The sequence below is a fragment of the Oncorhynchus gorbuscha genome, linkage group LG02 (assembly GCF_021184085.1).
Source record: "Oncorhynchus gorbuscha isolate QuinsamMale2020 ecotype Even-year linkage group LG02, OgorEven_v1.0, whole genome shotgun sequence".
Classification (NCBI taxonomy): Eukaryota; Metazoa; Chordata; class Actinopteri; order Salmoniformes; family Salmonidae; genus Oncorhynchus; species Oncorhynchus gorbuscha.
This window is the reverse complement of record NC_060174.1, coordinates 67,719,385-67,734,186: the sequence shown is the minus strand read 5'-3', so window position 1 is coordinate 67,734,186 and position 14,802 is coordinate 67,719,385. Positions and strand designations below refer to the sequence as shown.

General features: G+C 42.7%; 1 protein-coding gene across 1 annotated transcript in view; it reads left to right on the top strand.

Moving 5' to 3' along the window:
* The window catches only part of LOC123994066 (Kv channel-interacting protein 1-like), a 47,423-nt gene extending 38,806 nt beyond the window's left edge, over nt 1-8,617 (top strand). The window contains exons 4-10 of the mRNA XM_046296557.1: nt 3,994-4,118; nt 5,523-5,592; nt 5,713-5,783; nt 5,922-6,029; nt 6,121-6,225; nt 6,395-6,457; nt 6,682-8,617. Of these exons, the coding sequence (XP_046152513.1) occupies nt 3,994-4,118; nt 5,523-5,592; nt 5,713-5,783; nt 5,922-6,029; nt 6,121-6,225; nt 6,395-6,457; nt 6,682-6,729 (590 nt within the window). The 3' untranslated portion in view covers nt 6,730-8,617. The remainder of the gene's footprint in view (nt 1-3,993; nt 4,119-5,522; nt 5,593-5,712; nt 5,784-5,921; nt 6,030-6,120; nt 6,226-6,394; nt 6,458-6,681) is intronic.
* Nucleotides 8,618-14,802: the final 6,185 nt, after the last annotated feature.

Genomic DNA, 14,802 nt, shown 5'->3' with positions numbered 1-14,802 from the left:
CCAAAGGATTGGGGGCTTTTGATATGTGATATAGGCTACTTATCAGGAATCAAGGTAAGACCCAAATGCAGACTGTGTGAAAGAGCAATGTTTATTGTAACCATAGGGACAGGCAAACGACAGGTCAAGGCAGGCAGGCAGGGGTTGATAATCCAGAGTAGGAGCAAAGGTACAGGACGGCAGGCAGGCTCAGGGTCAGAGACAGGCGGGCGGGTACAGGGTCAGGACAGGCAAAGGTCAAAAACCAGGAGGACGAGAAAAAGGAGAAAACCAGGAGCTGAGACAAACCGCTGGTAGGCTTGAACAACAAAACCAAAAAAAAGTCAAACTGGCAACAGACAGACAGAAAACACAGGTATTAAAACACAGGGGATAACGGGGAAGATGGGCGACACCTGGAGGGGGGTAGAGACAAGCAGAAGGACAGGTGAAACAGATCAGGGAGTGACACTACATATTATGAAAGGTGTGTGTATATGCATCAGCCTACTAAGGCCCTAGTATATTTCAAAATTCAAACTTGCTCGCTTATCCTTGTAACTTTGTAGGCCGCATGTGCTGCACCAGAATCGTATGCTCTCTATCGACTTTATCACCTTCTAATTGTAGGCTGATGTATATACACACACCTTTCATAATATGTCCCCTAATGTTATAAGACTACCTCCTCTTTCTCTATTGTTGCTTCATTCCTTCCTCGCTTTCAACAGAGAAATTAAATACGTTTAGTTGTCCTTGTCTTAATCATTCTCATGACATAGTTGAATAATAGAGGACTAGAATTATATGCAGAAGGCTTTCACTTCTCTTCACGAAGATTGAATGGTTACGGGTCTGAATAAATAACCGCTATAGCCTACCACCGTCGCACGTTCGCTCTTCTTTCAAACTCCCCGTGAGTTCTATTGGCTGCTGTATTTAACTTTCAGCAAACAAGAGTTAGCGTCCCTCTTCGAATAGTCTATTGATATTATAAATGCTATGACGTCCAGCAAGATGTTCTAGTCTAGCTTTTCCTGCACGGGACTTCAAGATCTATGGCGTGTTTTTTAAAGAGTGGGGTCAGCGGCGCACAGGTGTGTGCGTATTGCAAGAAACAGAGGACATACGTTAAGCTTATTATGCAAAATCCATAATTAATTAGATACATGTACAGTAAGGCTAATACTGCATCGAATGCATTACCCGAAAGAGGTAGGCTAGGACATCTATACAGTGCCTGTATTCAGACCCCTTGACTTTTAACACATTTTGTTATTTTACCACCTTATTCTAAAATGTATTCAATTGTTTTTTTCCTCATCAATCTAAACACAATACCCCATAATGACAAAGCAAAAACAGGGTTTTTAGAAATGTTGGTTAATTTATTAAAAATATCACATTTAAATAAGTAAATGTACTCAGGACTTTGTTGAAGCACCTTTGGAAGCGATAACAGCCTAGTCTTCTTGGGTATGACGCTACAAGCTTGGCACACCTGTATTTGGAGAGTTTCTCTCATTATTTTCTGCAGATCCTCTCAAGCTTTGTCAGGTTGTATATGGACCATTGATGCACAGCTATTTTCAGCTCTCCAGAGATGTTTGATCGGGTTCAAGTCTGGGCTCTGGTTGGGCCACTCAAGGACTTTCAGAGACTTGTCCCGAAGCAACTCCTGTATTGTTTTGGCTGTGTGCTTAGGGTCATTGTCCTGTTGGATGGTGAAACTTCACCCCAGACTGAGGTCCTGAGCACTCTGGAGCAGGCTTTCATTAAGTATCTCTCTGTACTTTTCTCCGTTCATCTTTGCCTCAATCGTGACTAGTCTCCAAGTCCCTGCCGCGGAAAAACATCCACACAGCATGATGCTGCAACCACCATGCTTGACCATAGGGATGGTGCCAAGTTTCCTGACGCTTGGCATTCAGGCCAAACAATCAAGCATGCTGTCATTTGCCTTTTACTGAGGAGTGGCTTCTGTCTGGCCACTCTACCATAAAGGCCTGCTTGGTGGAGTGCTGCAGAGATGGTTGCCCTTCTGGAAGGTTCTCACATCTCCACAGAGGAACTCTAGAGCTCTGTCAGAGTGACCATGGGGTTCTTGGTCACCTCCCTGACCAAGGCCCTTCTCCTCCGATTGCTCAATTTGGCTGGCCGGTGTGCCTTTCCAAATCATGTCCAATCAATTGAATTTACCACTGGTGGACTCCAATCAAGTTGCAGAAACATCTCAATGATGATCAATGGAAACAGGATGCAACTGAGCTTAATTTTGAATCTCATAGCAAAGGGTCTGAATATTTATGTAAATAAGGTGGGGGGAGTTAATTACATTTGCTAAAATATTTTTAAAAACAGTTTTTGCTTTGTCATTATGAGGTATTGTCTGTAGATTGCTGATGTTTTTTTAAATTAAGGCTGTAACGAAACTAAATGTGGAAAAAGTTAACCGGTGTGAATACTTTCCGAAGGCACTGACTATAGGGCTATACATCAATCTAGAACAGGATGATCTATTTTGGGGTTCATGGAGAGAGACAAAGACTGCAAGAGAGTGCCCTGATTTAAAGCAATGATATTCGATTGATAGGCTGTTTTTAACTCTGCAGGTAAAATTTAAAAAAGATATATCTCTACAATGAAAAAATAAGGTGACTCCTGAAAGCCAAATGGAGATGGATAAATGTGACACTCATTCAGTCTTTATATTACTGTAGCACAGACTATGCTGCAGCAAATGTAGGCCTACCTGTCACAATAAATAAAAAGTTACTATGATGAGATAGATGACAGGTCTACATGCATTGTGAACTGCGTTCCATACCGAGATGGGCTGTCTGTCCCCACCCTGAGCGTTGATGATTCATCATGCAGTGGCCGTAGAGATGCCACATTTAGACATTGCATATCATTTAACAGTTCCAATTTACGTCATGCTGTTAATATAAATATTTTATTATAATTTACCTGTTTCTCACAGGTATTTATCCTGATTAAAGGGAGTGGTTTTGGGTGGTAAATCCCGATAAATTCTGCTCATAGATTATGCATGTATGAACTACACTATGACACATCCAGCACAAAGCGTGTGTGTGTGTGTGTGTGTGTGTGTGTGTGTGTGTGTGTGTGTGTGTGTGTGTGTGTGTGTGTGTGTGTGTGTGTGTGTGTGTGTGTGTGTGTGTGTGTGTGTGTGTGTGTGTGTGTGTGTGTGTGTGTGTGTGTGTGTGATGGGGTGATGATCGACTCCTTTCATGATATGCAAGAGTCTGTGTTTTGAAATAGCGATGTGTATTTGTGTGTTTTAGTTCTGAGAGGAGCACATCTGTGCATGTTTCCTAGTCTTCTCCAGTGGACCAGAGGCTGTCCCTCCCCCGCCCCCTCCTGAGAGGACGCTAGCTCATCGCATCATTACCCAACATTCATCTCTCTCTGGCACCCAAAGCACAAAGTTACCATCCGTAGAGTTCCCCAAGTCCATAAGTTCCCCAAGTCCATAATGGGGAGACCTCTAATCCTCCCTCCCACCTCTTCCTCCATACAATCTTCTCTCTTCTGAAACCTTCTCCCCTGGCTCATTTCTGTATTCTTCCTCTCCCAACATCATACTCCCCTTTTCCTTCTCTCATATTGAACTCCTCTTCTGTTTGTTTAACTTGCCATGCCTCATCCTCCTCCAGTACATCCCTCTCTCTCTCTGCTCTCACAATCTTCTCTAGAATTCTTCTGTAGGCTTCTCTTAACTTTCCATATGTTTTGCTGTCTGACTCTCTCACCACCTATTCAAAGACTCGAGGTGGGGTAACTTTAAAGCTTATTCCTTCTGGCAACAATGATATGATGTACTGTGAAATAAGCTGTGATGTTTAAATTATGATGCATCTGTGACATTTCACGCTGGTTTATTTACATAAACACACAATTAATATCTATCTCCCTCTCTGACTCCCTCCCTCCCTCACATACTCCCTCATTCCCTCTCCCATTCCCTCCCTCCTGCCCTCTACTCTCTAGACAAGATTGATGATGAGTTGGAGATGACCATGGTGTGTCACAGGCCAGAGGGTCTGGAGCAGTTGGAGGCCCAGACCAACTTCACCAAGAGAGAGCTACAGATCCTCTACCGAGGCTTCAAGAATGTACGCACCTCATTCTCCCTCCTCCCTTCCACTGTCTGTCTATCTTCCTCTCTCTCCCTGTCTTTCCTCTGATATCTCTCTCCGTCTTTCCTCTACTATCGCTCTCCCTGTCTTTCCTCCGCTATCTCTCTACCCGTCTTTCTTCCGCTATCTCTACCTGTTTTTCTTCCGCTACCTTTCTCCCCGTCTTTCCTCCACTATCTCTCTCCTTGTTTTTCCTCCGCTATCGCCCTCCCTGTCTTTCCTCCGCTATCTCTCTCCCTGTCTTTCCTCTGCTATCTCTCTACCCGTCTTTCTTCCGATATCTCTCTACCTGTTTTTCTTCCGCTACCTTTCTCCCCGTCTTTCCTCCACTATCTCTCTCCTTGTTTTTCCTCCGCTATCGCCCTCCCTGTCTTTCCTCCGCTATCTCTCTCCCTGTCTTTCCTCCGCTATCTCTCTCCTTGTTTTTCCTCCACTATTCCTCTCCTTGTTTTTCCTCCGCTATCTCTCTACCTGTTTTTCTTCCGCTACCTTTCTCCACGTCTTTCCTCCGCTATCTCTCTCCTTGTTTTTCCTCCGCTATCTCTCTCCTTGTCTTTCCTCCGCTATCGCCCTCCCTGTCTTTCCCCCGCTATCGCCCTCCCTGTCCTTCCTCCGCTATCGCCCTCCCTGTCTTTCCTCCGCTATCTCTCTCCCTGTCTTTCCTCCGCTATCTCTCTCCCTGTCTTTCCTCCGCTATCTCTCTCCCTGTCTTTCCTCCGCTATCTCTCTCCCTGTCTTTCCTCCGCTATCTCTCTCCCTGTCTTTCCTCCGCTATCTCTCTCCCTGTCTTTCCTCCGCTATCTCTCTCCCTGTATTTCCTCCGCTATCTCTCTCCCTGTATTTCCTCTGCTATCTCTCTCCCTGTATTTCCTCTGCTATCTCTCTCCCTGTATTTCCTCTGCTATCTCTCTCCCTGTATTTCCTCTGCTATCTCTCTCCCTGCCACTCTTAAGTATACATTCCTGCCTATGTTGCCTCTCTTCTTTACAAGTGTTAATGTCAAAGCACTCTTATCTCTTACTCCAATAAGTAAAATGCATTCAGCCTCGTGCCTTCATCACTTCATATGCTGCTAATCTGTTTGTACAGGCCTGCAGCTAGAGGAACCAAGTCTGTCATACACCATAACAACAATTAAATGCTGCGTTACCCATATACACCCAATGGGAAAATATATGTAAACATATATTCTCTACACACAAACATGCTCAAGTTATATACAACTTGCTAGTTAATTAGCTGTTAGATTTGACTGACATGTTAACTCTGTAACCAAGGGTGGTGCCATTTGAGCGTAAATGATTGGTTGATCTGGGCGCTCACCAGAAGAAGCTGCAGTATTTCGTTGTTTGAAGTAATGTTCTCACATGGTTTCCACAGGAGTGCCCGAGTGGAGTGGTGAATGAAGAAACATTTAAACACATCTACGCCCAGTTCTTCCCCCACGGAGGTACAGTAAACCAGACACCGCTCATCTAGACACATAACATGGCCTTTTCTTGTTTGTGACTCATTTACAAGCACTCTGGGATAAAAGCAAACCTCTTGCCCGTATCTGGTTGTGTTGCAGATGCCAGCACTTACGCTCATTACCTCTTCAATGCGTTCGACACGACAAGCAATGGATCCATCAAGTTTGAAGTACAAACCACACACCACCACTATCACTCAGAGAGTGCTTTAAATAAAACATGTCTTTATCTTATTTGTACTGGTGTTATCACTCAGGCCGAACTCAGTATTTTGGTCATCTCTCTCCCTATGTGGTGACTCACTCAGGAGTTTGTAATGGGACTGTCTACACTGCTGCGGGGCACTCTGAGAGACAAGCTGGAGTGGACTTTTCATCTGTATGACATCAACAACGATGGCTACATTAACCGAGAGGTCTGTGTGTTTATTTTGCATGTCAGTTACATTGAACGAAGTTACATATGACGCACTTGTTAACACAGCGTTTTGTATTTCTGTGTTAAAGGAGATGACTGAGATTGTGAGGGCCATTTACGACATGATGGGGAAATATACCTACCCTGCACTCAAGGGAGATGTCCCGAAGCAGCATGTGGATGCTTTCTTCCAGGTGACTTTACCCGACTTCATACAGTACAATGTAATACCAAAACAGATGCTTTACTGCAGAGGGTTATGAAACCCTTAGGTGTGCGCAACAGTTTAGACCACACAATAACAATATCATACATATTGAAAAGAAATCATGCACAATTCTCTCACCTCTTCCCTCCCCACAGAAAATGGATAAAAACAAAAATGGAGTTGTGACTTTAGAGGAATTCATTGTCGCATGCCAGGAGGTATGTATAGTACAGGCGTATGTTGATACATTTCGATATTGCTGTCGGTGTCTATGTAAGATGCTATCCCTATTTCATGATGTGCCTTGAGTTCCATCATCCCCCCCCATGGCTTACATAAGAGAACCCTCTGTCTGGCTTAGTGTGAAATGGGGACATCCTGTGGTAAAACAAATGATTTGCAACATTCTGTCTTTACAGTCTTTCTCCTCTTCTCCCCTCAGGATGAAATGATGATGAGATCCATGCAGCTCTTCGAAAATGTGATGTAAAAAGGGCGCCGGGCGGAAGGAAGGAGAGAGAGAGTGTTGAAAACAAATCGAGAGAGAATTCTGCGTGTGTGTGCTTCAGTCCGTGCGCTCCTGTGCGTACGTCCGAGCACGCGTTTTGTTTATCTGTGTGTGTCAGAGTGGATGAATGTGTATGTATGTCTCTCTCTCATCCTCTCATCTAACTTGTCAGCGTCCATGTGTTTGCCAAATAATGTCTCTGCCTGGCTCCATGCTGTTCTATGGATCAGATGAAACCAGAACCGCCCAAATGACCAGATGAGAGCAACAAGCTCTCACAGTCTCACTGCAGAATTAGACATTCATCCACGTTCTCAAAACATCAAATTTCTAATTATTTGTGTTGCTCATGCTCCTCTGTATCGTTCCATTTCTCCAAACATCAAATTTAGAAGTTACGGGTTAAGTTTAGGCACTCATTCTGAATGGTTAAGGTAAGGGTTAAGGTTTGGGATAGGGTTCAAATTAAAAATGTAAAACCTATATCCACGACTGTGATCAAACACACAACCTTCTGATCCAGAGTCACGGGATTTACCCAAGCCTACTTGATGGTAAAAGCGCTCCCTGTTGCCCCTAGCGGCCAGTTTTGAAGGCATTTCCTAACGTCCTCAAGTCAAAATTCCACGTCAATCTTGAACGACCTGGCTGCTGAGAGACCCCTGGACTTGATTGTCATATTGCTGAGCCCGGGAGCATGCAGGTGAATTATCTGGATAATGCTTCCTGCCTTTTTATGTGACATGAAGGTTTGTAAATCAGATGATCATACAACACAGACTGAAGTGTGAAACAGCTGAGAAATCTCAAACCTATACGCTGCTCCCCGCTTAATATGTGGAAACCCTACCTCCGGAAACTACACTGGGCTACTTTGGGTTCTTTTGACTTTGTTCTTTTTGCCAAAATAGATGCATGCTTGACCCAGAGGGATCCCTCCCATAGAAATAGAATCGTGATTCTACTCTATGCGCCCGACCATCCATGTGCTTGACCGGGACATGGACCTTTAATAACCTCTTGACCTCTGTATTTAACTCATGCGTCCAGTGAATGATTTATGGACCAATATGATCTACTTATCTACTTGTTTATTAACGTGTTTATGCTGTAAAATATGAGGTTGTCCGAATGTATAATTTGTTGGTTTTACGTGTCATATGTCGTGTCCGTTTTACTATTGTCGTGGTGACCTCCGTACCTCTGTGTTGGCTTTGCTGTCGCTCTCCCGTCTATTCCTGTAGTTGTCTGTCTGTCCCTGACAGATGCCTGTTATAATGTGTGCTTACAAATACACCCAATAGACTTGGTTTATGACTATGATGATACATAATCTTGTATGTTGGCTGGATCTAACTAATGATGGGAAATGACCATCTGCGTAATGCAATGTGAATGGTGTGACTTATCTGTTGAAGTGTGCATTTACAGTATATATGTGTCTAAACCCATTGAGGAAAACAGAAATGTGAACTAAGTATTATTATGGAGTGAGGGAATGTGTCAGTAAAACTAAGGTATGGAAAGACACTGAGACACTAGTTAGCTATAAAAAAATATATACAAAATTATCAGACCAACGCCACCACTCTCATGTCGAACAATTATTATTTTTCTTCAAGGAATTACTCATTTGTGTTGACTTTGTCGGTTCCTCCTCAGTGTGTAAGATGGTAAATATATTGAATTAGTTTAGCTCCGGGTTTCAAAAGGGCAAAACAATATGAATACAAAATGTAAGCAACAGGTGCACCTCATACAAAACTCTATCTCAGACTGGGACCGATGGAAAGATTTAGATTGGAGAGAGTTTCAGCTTTCATGTTATGTTGTACAGTGCAAATGCTATCAATAAAATGTTTTAGAGAATGTTGTGTTCTCTCTCTGTGTGTGTGTGTGTGTGTGTGTGTGTGTGTGTGTGTGTGTGTGTGTGTGTGTGTGTGTGTGTGTGTGTGTGTGTGTGTGTGTGTGTGTGTGTGTGTGTGGAGAGCGAGAGGAGAGAAAGGGGGATCTCTGAATCAAATAAAATATTAAGATAATGATTGTATATCAAAAGCTGCGATGAAAGGACTAGACCAATAAAAATCTTCCCGCATTCTAGAAAGAAGATGTGGTTGGAACAACCTTTCTGAGTTCCAGGAAGTGCCCAGTGGGGGTTAAGGGGGTTTGAAATGTGGAGGCAGTGCAGATAGTTGAAGGAGTGAGTGGAAATGAGGAAGAAATGGCAATGGGATGCCCCGCAGCCTGCAAGAACGTCTTATTCATCAGAAATACTGTACATATATATTGTATTCTGTAAGTGTGTCTACCACAATCCTTGCGCATATTCAACATAACTCACAAACAAAACTTGTGGAGCTGTAATTTACGCTTACATAATTTTTTGAAAAACTTTCCGTCTGTTGATGTATTACTATCTACAAATCTGTGTTCAAATGAGAGTCAGCTATCTCCATTCATTGAGATAATCTTTGTGTCATTCTCATTCTGTAATTTCTTGGGAGAACACTTTCTAGCTAGATAAACTTCATCAAATGTGAGTATAAGGTTGATTATTTGTGGTGCACTTTTTTACTTTTCCCCTTCCTTTTGTATATCACAAAATGTAACGTGATTGACCACACACTACCGCACATTAGGTGGTGGCATGCACAAACAAAGGGTGAGAAAGCCAAGATACCAAAGAAGAAGAGGAATTTTGAGTATAACATTTATTTATTCAAAAAGTGATGTTAAAATGTTCAATAAATTACTTTCATATGAATGTTCAATTCTATCATTGGGGCATGCAACACAGAGTGTGTGCTTTCGACATGAGCCCACTAGCCTAGTCTGATTCATCAGGTTGTAATACATCATGAATTGGTATATACAGGCTGAGACATTTGTGGTGTAAATGTTCCTTGGAAGCCAGAATGCTGCGTAAAATTTTTGACTAAATATCCACAGAGTAGGGTTATTAAACCTCTTGAGTGTAGGGGGCAGTATTTTGATGTTTGGATGAAAAACGTACCCAAAATAAACTGCCTATTTCTCAGGTTCAGAATCTAGAATATGCATATAATTGTCCGAATAGGATAGAAAACTCTAAAGTTTCCAAAACTGTCAAAATATTGTCTGTGAGTATAACAGAACTGATATTGCAGGCGGAAACCTGAGGAAAATCAAACCACCGTCTTTAGACATAGTTTAAGGCTTTTATTTTGAAAAATGAGCGAGAACGATCACATCGCGTCATTGTATGGCTGGGTGCCAGCAGCGTTTTGTATGCGCAACAGCTTGGAGCATCCTTGGGTTGTGCCGTGGCGGAGATCTTTGTGGGCTATACTCGGCCTTGTCTCAGGATGGTAAGTTGGTGGTTGAAGATATCCCTCTAGTGGTGTGGGGGCTGTGCTTTGGCAAAGTGGGTGGGGTTATATCCTTCCTGTTTGGCCCTGTCCGGGGATATGATCGGATGGGGCCACAGTGTCTCCTGACCCCTCCTGTCTCAGCCTCCAGTATTTATGCTGCAGTAGTTTATGTGTCGGGGGGCTAGGGTCAGTTTGTTATATCTGGAGTACTTCTCCTGCCTTATCCGGTGTCCTGTGTGAATTTAAGTATGCTCTCTCTAATTCTCTCTTTCTTTCTCTCTCGGAGGACCTGAGCCCGAGGACCATGCCTCAGGACTACCTGGCATGATGACTCCTTGCTGTCCCCAGTCCACCTGGTCGTGCTGCTGCTCCAGTTTCAACTGTTCTGCCTGTGATTATTATTATTTGACCATGCTGGTAATTTATGAACATTTGAACATCTTGGCCGTGTTCTGTAATAATCTTCACCCGGCACAGCCAAAAGAGGACTGGCCACCCCTCATAGCCTGGTTCCTCTCTAGGTTTCTTCCTAGGTTTTGGCCTTTCTGGGGAGTTTTTCCTAGCCACCGTGCTTCTACACCTGCATTGCTTGCTGTTTGTGGTTTTAGGCTGGGTTTATGTACAGCACTTTGAGATATCAGCTGATGTACGAAGGGCTATATAAATACATTTGATTTTGATTTGATTTTGATTTCTCTCTCTCTGAAAAAGCTACATTCCCGGTTGATATATTATCGATAATATATTGTAAAAACAACCTAAGGATTGATGATAAAACAATGTTTGACATGTTTCTAAGAACATTACGGATACTATTTGGAATTTTCGTCTGCGATGTCGTGACCGCTCGAGCCTGTTGATTTCTGAACATAATGCGCCAACCAAATGGAGGTATTTTGGATATAAAAATAATCTTTATGGAAAAAAAGGAACATTTATTGTGTAACTAGGAGTCTGGTGAGTGCAAACATCCGAAGATCATCAAAGGTAAGCGATTTAATTTTTGCTTTTCTGACTTTGTGGCCAATCTACTTGGCTGCTAGCTGTTTGTAATATTTTATCTACTGAGAGAGATGTGCTTACATTAACACTTGGTATCCTTTTGCCGAAAAAAAATCCTTTTCCGCTTCATTGAAATCTGACACGCCAGGTGGATTAACAAAAAGCTAAGCTGTGTTTTGCTATATTGCACTTGTGATTTCATGAAAATTTTATATTTTTTGTGATTTAATTTGAATTTGGAGCTCTGCAACTCAGCGGTGGTTGACGAAAATGATCCCGCTAACGGGATGGGTGCATCAAGAAGTTTAACCTGCCTGTTCAGTATATTGGTTTGTACTTTTTTTATCGAATGTGACTAACACTTCCACAATATGGCCGAGCCTGACAGAACCACAGCCCGAACGGAAAACACTTCCACAATATGGCCGAGCCTAACAGAACCACAGCCCGAACGGAAAACACTTCCACAATATGGCCGAGCCTAACGGAACCTCAGCCCGAACGGCAAACACTTCCACAATATGGCCGAGCCTAACAGAACCACAGCCCGAACGGAAAACACTTCCACAATATGGCCGAGCCTAACAGAACCACAGCCCGAACGGAAAACACTTCCACAATATGGCCGAGCCTAACAGAACCACAGCCTGAACGGAAAACACTTCCACAATATGGCCGAGCCTAACAGAACCTCAGCCCGAACGGCAAACACTTCCACAATATGGCCGAGCCTAACAGAACCACAGCCTGAACGGAAAACACTTCCACAATATGGCCGAGCCTAACGGAACCTCAGCCCGAACGGCAAACACTTCCACAATATGGCCGAGCCTAACAGAACCACAGCCCGAACGGAAAACACTTCCACAATATGGCCGAGCCTAACGGAACCTCAGCCCGAACGGCAAACACTTCCAGCTGATTGAGGAAAACGTGCTTCGGTAACGTCTTTCGGCTATTGTTTACATATTGTCCATCACGTGCAATGTCAAGAGATTGAAAATACAAGCGACAGAACTTGTGGATACCTTATCTCCACCTAGTACCGCCAAAAAGGATGAATATCATGTACAACTGGTGAAGTAACCTCATACAATTCTATGAAACATTCTGAATTTTAGAGAATATTGCATATTTTTTTACAACGACTTCTTTCAGACTGATATCATAAAGTAACATGGTAACAGTTTGATGTTTAGGCAACCCACTAGCCCAGCTAACTAACTGGCAAACTTTGGACCCGAAAGATAGCAGGTGATCCCGTCAACTGTTTAGACAAACAACCAAAGAAAAACAAATTAGTTCATTGTTAATGTAGAACTGCTCAGTTTTAAAATCCCAAAGTGGTGATCTGCCTAGCCAGCTAATGATAAATGTTCAAATCCTATTTTTCAATATGTGATTTGTTTTGCAGGACGAAGCACTCTTTCCCGACTGGTGTGGAGGAAAGACATTGTACTGTTATCTGATTAAAAACGCTAGAAATTCAGCTAGCTTTTTTCTGTTCCATTTAGGCTTGCTTGCAAGCAATGCCGGGTTTTCAAAGCATATGCAACAGCTTGTTAGCCGCTCCCAATGCTTTGGGACTGTGCTTTGTCTCTCGAGTGTTCTGACTTCTGAGAAATGGTTTACCGTTTTATTGTCGCTACAACTCACTACTGTCAACTTGGGGTGAAGTAGCTAGCTAACCAACAACAACTGGAATGCCACACTCAGCCTTCAAGTGCCTTTTTAAAATATTTGTTTTATTTAACTAGGCAAGTCAGTTATTAAGAACAAAGCCTTTAGCAGCACTGCAGTCAAGTAAACAAACTCACAAATTGCTTCCTTATGTCTAAAATAGCTGGACAACCCATCATTGTTAAATTGACTGCTATTTCAGAGAACAAAGACTATAGCTATTATTACACACAAAACAAAATACTATAGCTCGTGTGCCATTATTGATTGCATGCACACCCCATGTTAACCTACAACCAAGCTTACCTTGTTATGAGCTGAGCTGGGGCTAAGTGCTAGCAACCTCTGGCCCTGAAGATCATCCCATCCCTCCATGAAGACACATACATTGTTGGCTACTTTTTTTTGTTGTTGCATTTGTATAATTGTTTCTTCCTAAGTTAGAGAACAATTAAGGGCCGGTGTGTAGGGGCCATTTTGGCCTGTTTATGAGTTGTAATATACTTTCTTTCAAAGGTTATTTTTACCTGTTTTGTACACTAGAGGAAAGGGTTATCACAACATATGTTGGGGTCACTGGTCTCATGTGTGTATATAGGTAGCACAGGTGACCAGGAAGGGTTATCACAGGTGAGAGGAGAGCACATGCAGTTGTTACTGTATCACATTGCCTTAACTCTCTTATCTTACCTCATTTGCCCTCACTGTATATATACTTTTTGTTTTCTTTTGTTCTACTGTATTATTGACAATGTTTTGTTTATTCCATGTGTAACTCTGTTGTTGTATGTGTCGAATTGCTATGCTTTTTCTTGGCAAGGTCGCAGTTGCAAATGAGATCTTGTTCTCAACTAGCTTACCTGGTTAAATGAAAGAGGTTCTCTTGCAAAGACCCTTGAGCAGATTGCTGTATTGTACTCTAGGGTTTTTTCTGGACCACACTATTGTTTTACTGCTTGGCGACCTGTGTCTGCCTTAAATTATGCCGAATCTTAAAGGGCGGCTGAGCTTCCGGATTTGCCCTTGTTTTAGATTTGGTTCATTAAGAAACACTAGAGGCCATGAGTGAATTCAAAAGTGAATTCATTTCAAGGTGTAGTTTGTCGTAGGTGTTCACAGGTGGAAAGAGTTAGACTAATTATTTGGCCAATTAGCTTCAGCTGTGCATCACGTGACAAAGTATATCCCAATGAATGGACTGGAGAATTGTTTTATGTTTTATTCTGTAAGCACATAATTGTTTTTATTTAGTTAACCATTATTTTACCAGGTAAGTTTACTGAGAAGACATTCTCATTTACAACAACAAGCTGGGGAATAGTTACAGGGGAGAGGAGGGGGGATGAATGAGCCAATTGTAAACTGGGGATGATTAGGTGACCATGATGGTATGGGGCCAGATTGGGAGTTTAGCTAGGACACTGGGGTTGACACCCCTACTCTTACAATTAATGCAGTGGTATCTTTAGTGACCACAGTCAGAACACCTGTTTAACATCCCATCCAAAAGTCTGCACCCTACACAGGGCAATGTCCCCAATCATAGCCCTGGGGCATTGGGATATGTTTTAAGACCAGAGGAAAGGGTGCCTCCTACTGGCCCTCCAACAACACTTCCAGGAGCATTTGGTCTCTCATCCAGGGACCAACCAGGACCAAACCTGCTTAACTTCAGAAGCAAGCCATTTACTCACATTGTTCTGCATTAGTTCAAATTGTAGTTTTATTCATGAGCTGTGTTGAATATATTTACAGAGCATGGATTTAGTTGACTTCTGGTGAATAGTTTTATATAACTAGGCAAGTCAGTTAAGAACAATTTCTTATTTACAATGACTGCCAAACTCTAACCTGGACAACGCCTCCAAATCCCGGCCAGTTGTGATAGTCTGGAATCGAACCAGGGTCTGTAGTGACCCCCATGTTTATTTTTTTTGCGTTGAAGTTCCCCAGTTTTTGACCCTACATAGTAGGTGGCAGCATGCACCTCTGTGTGTTTGCGGAATGTCATAAATACAATAGA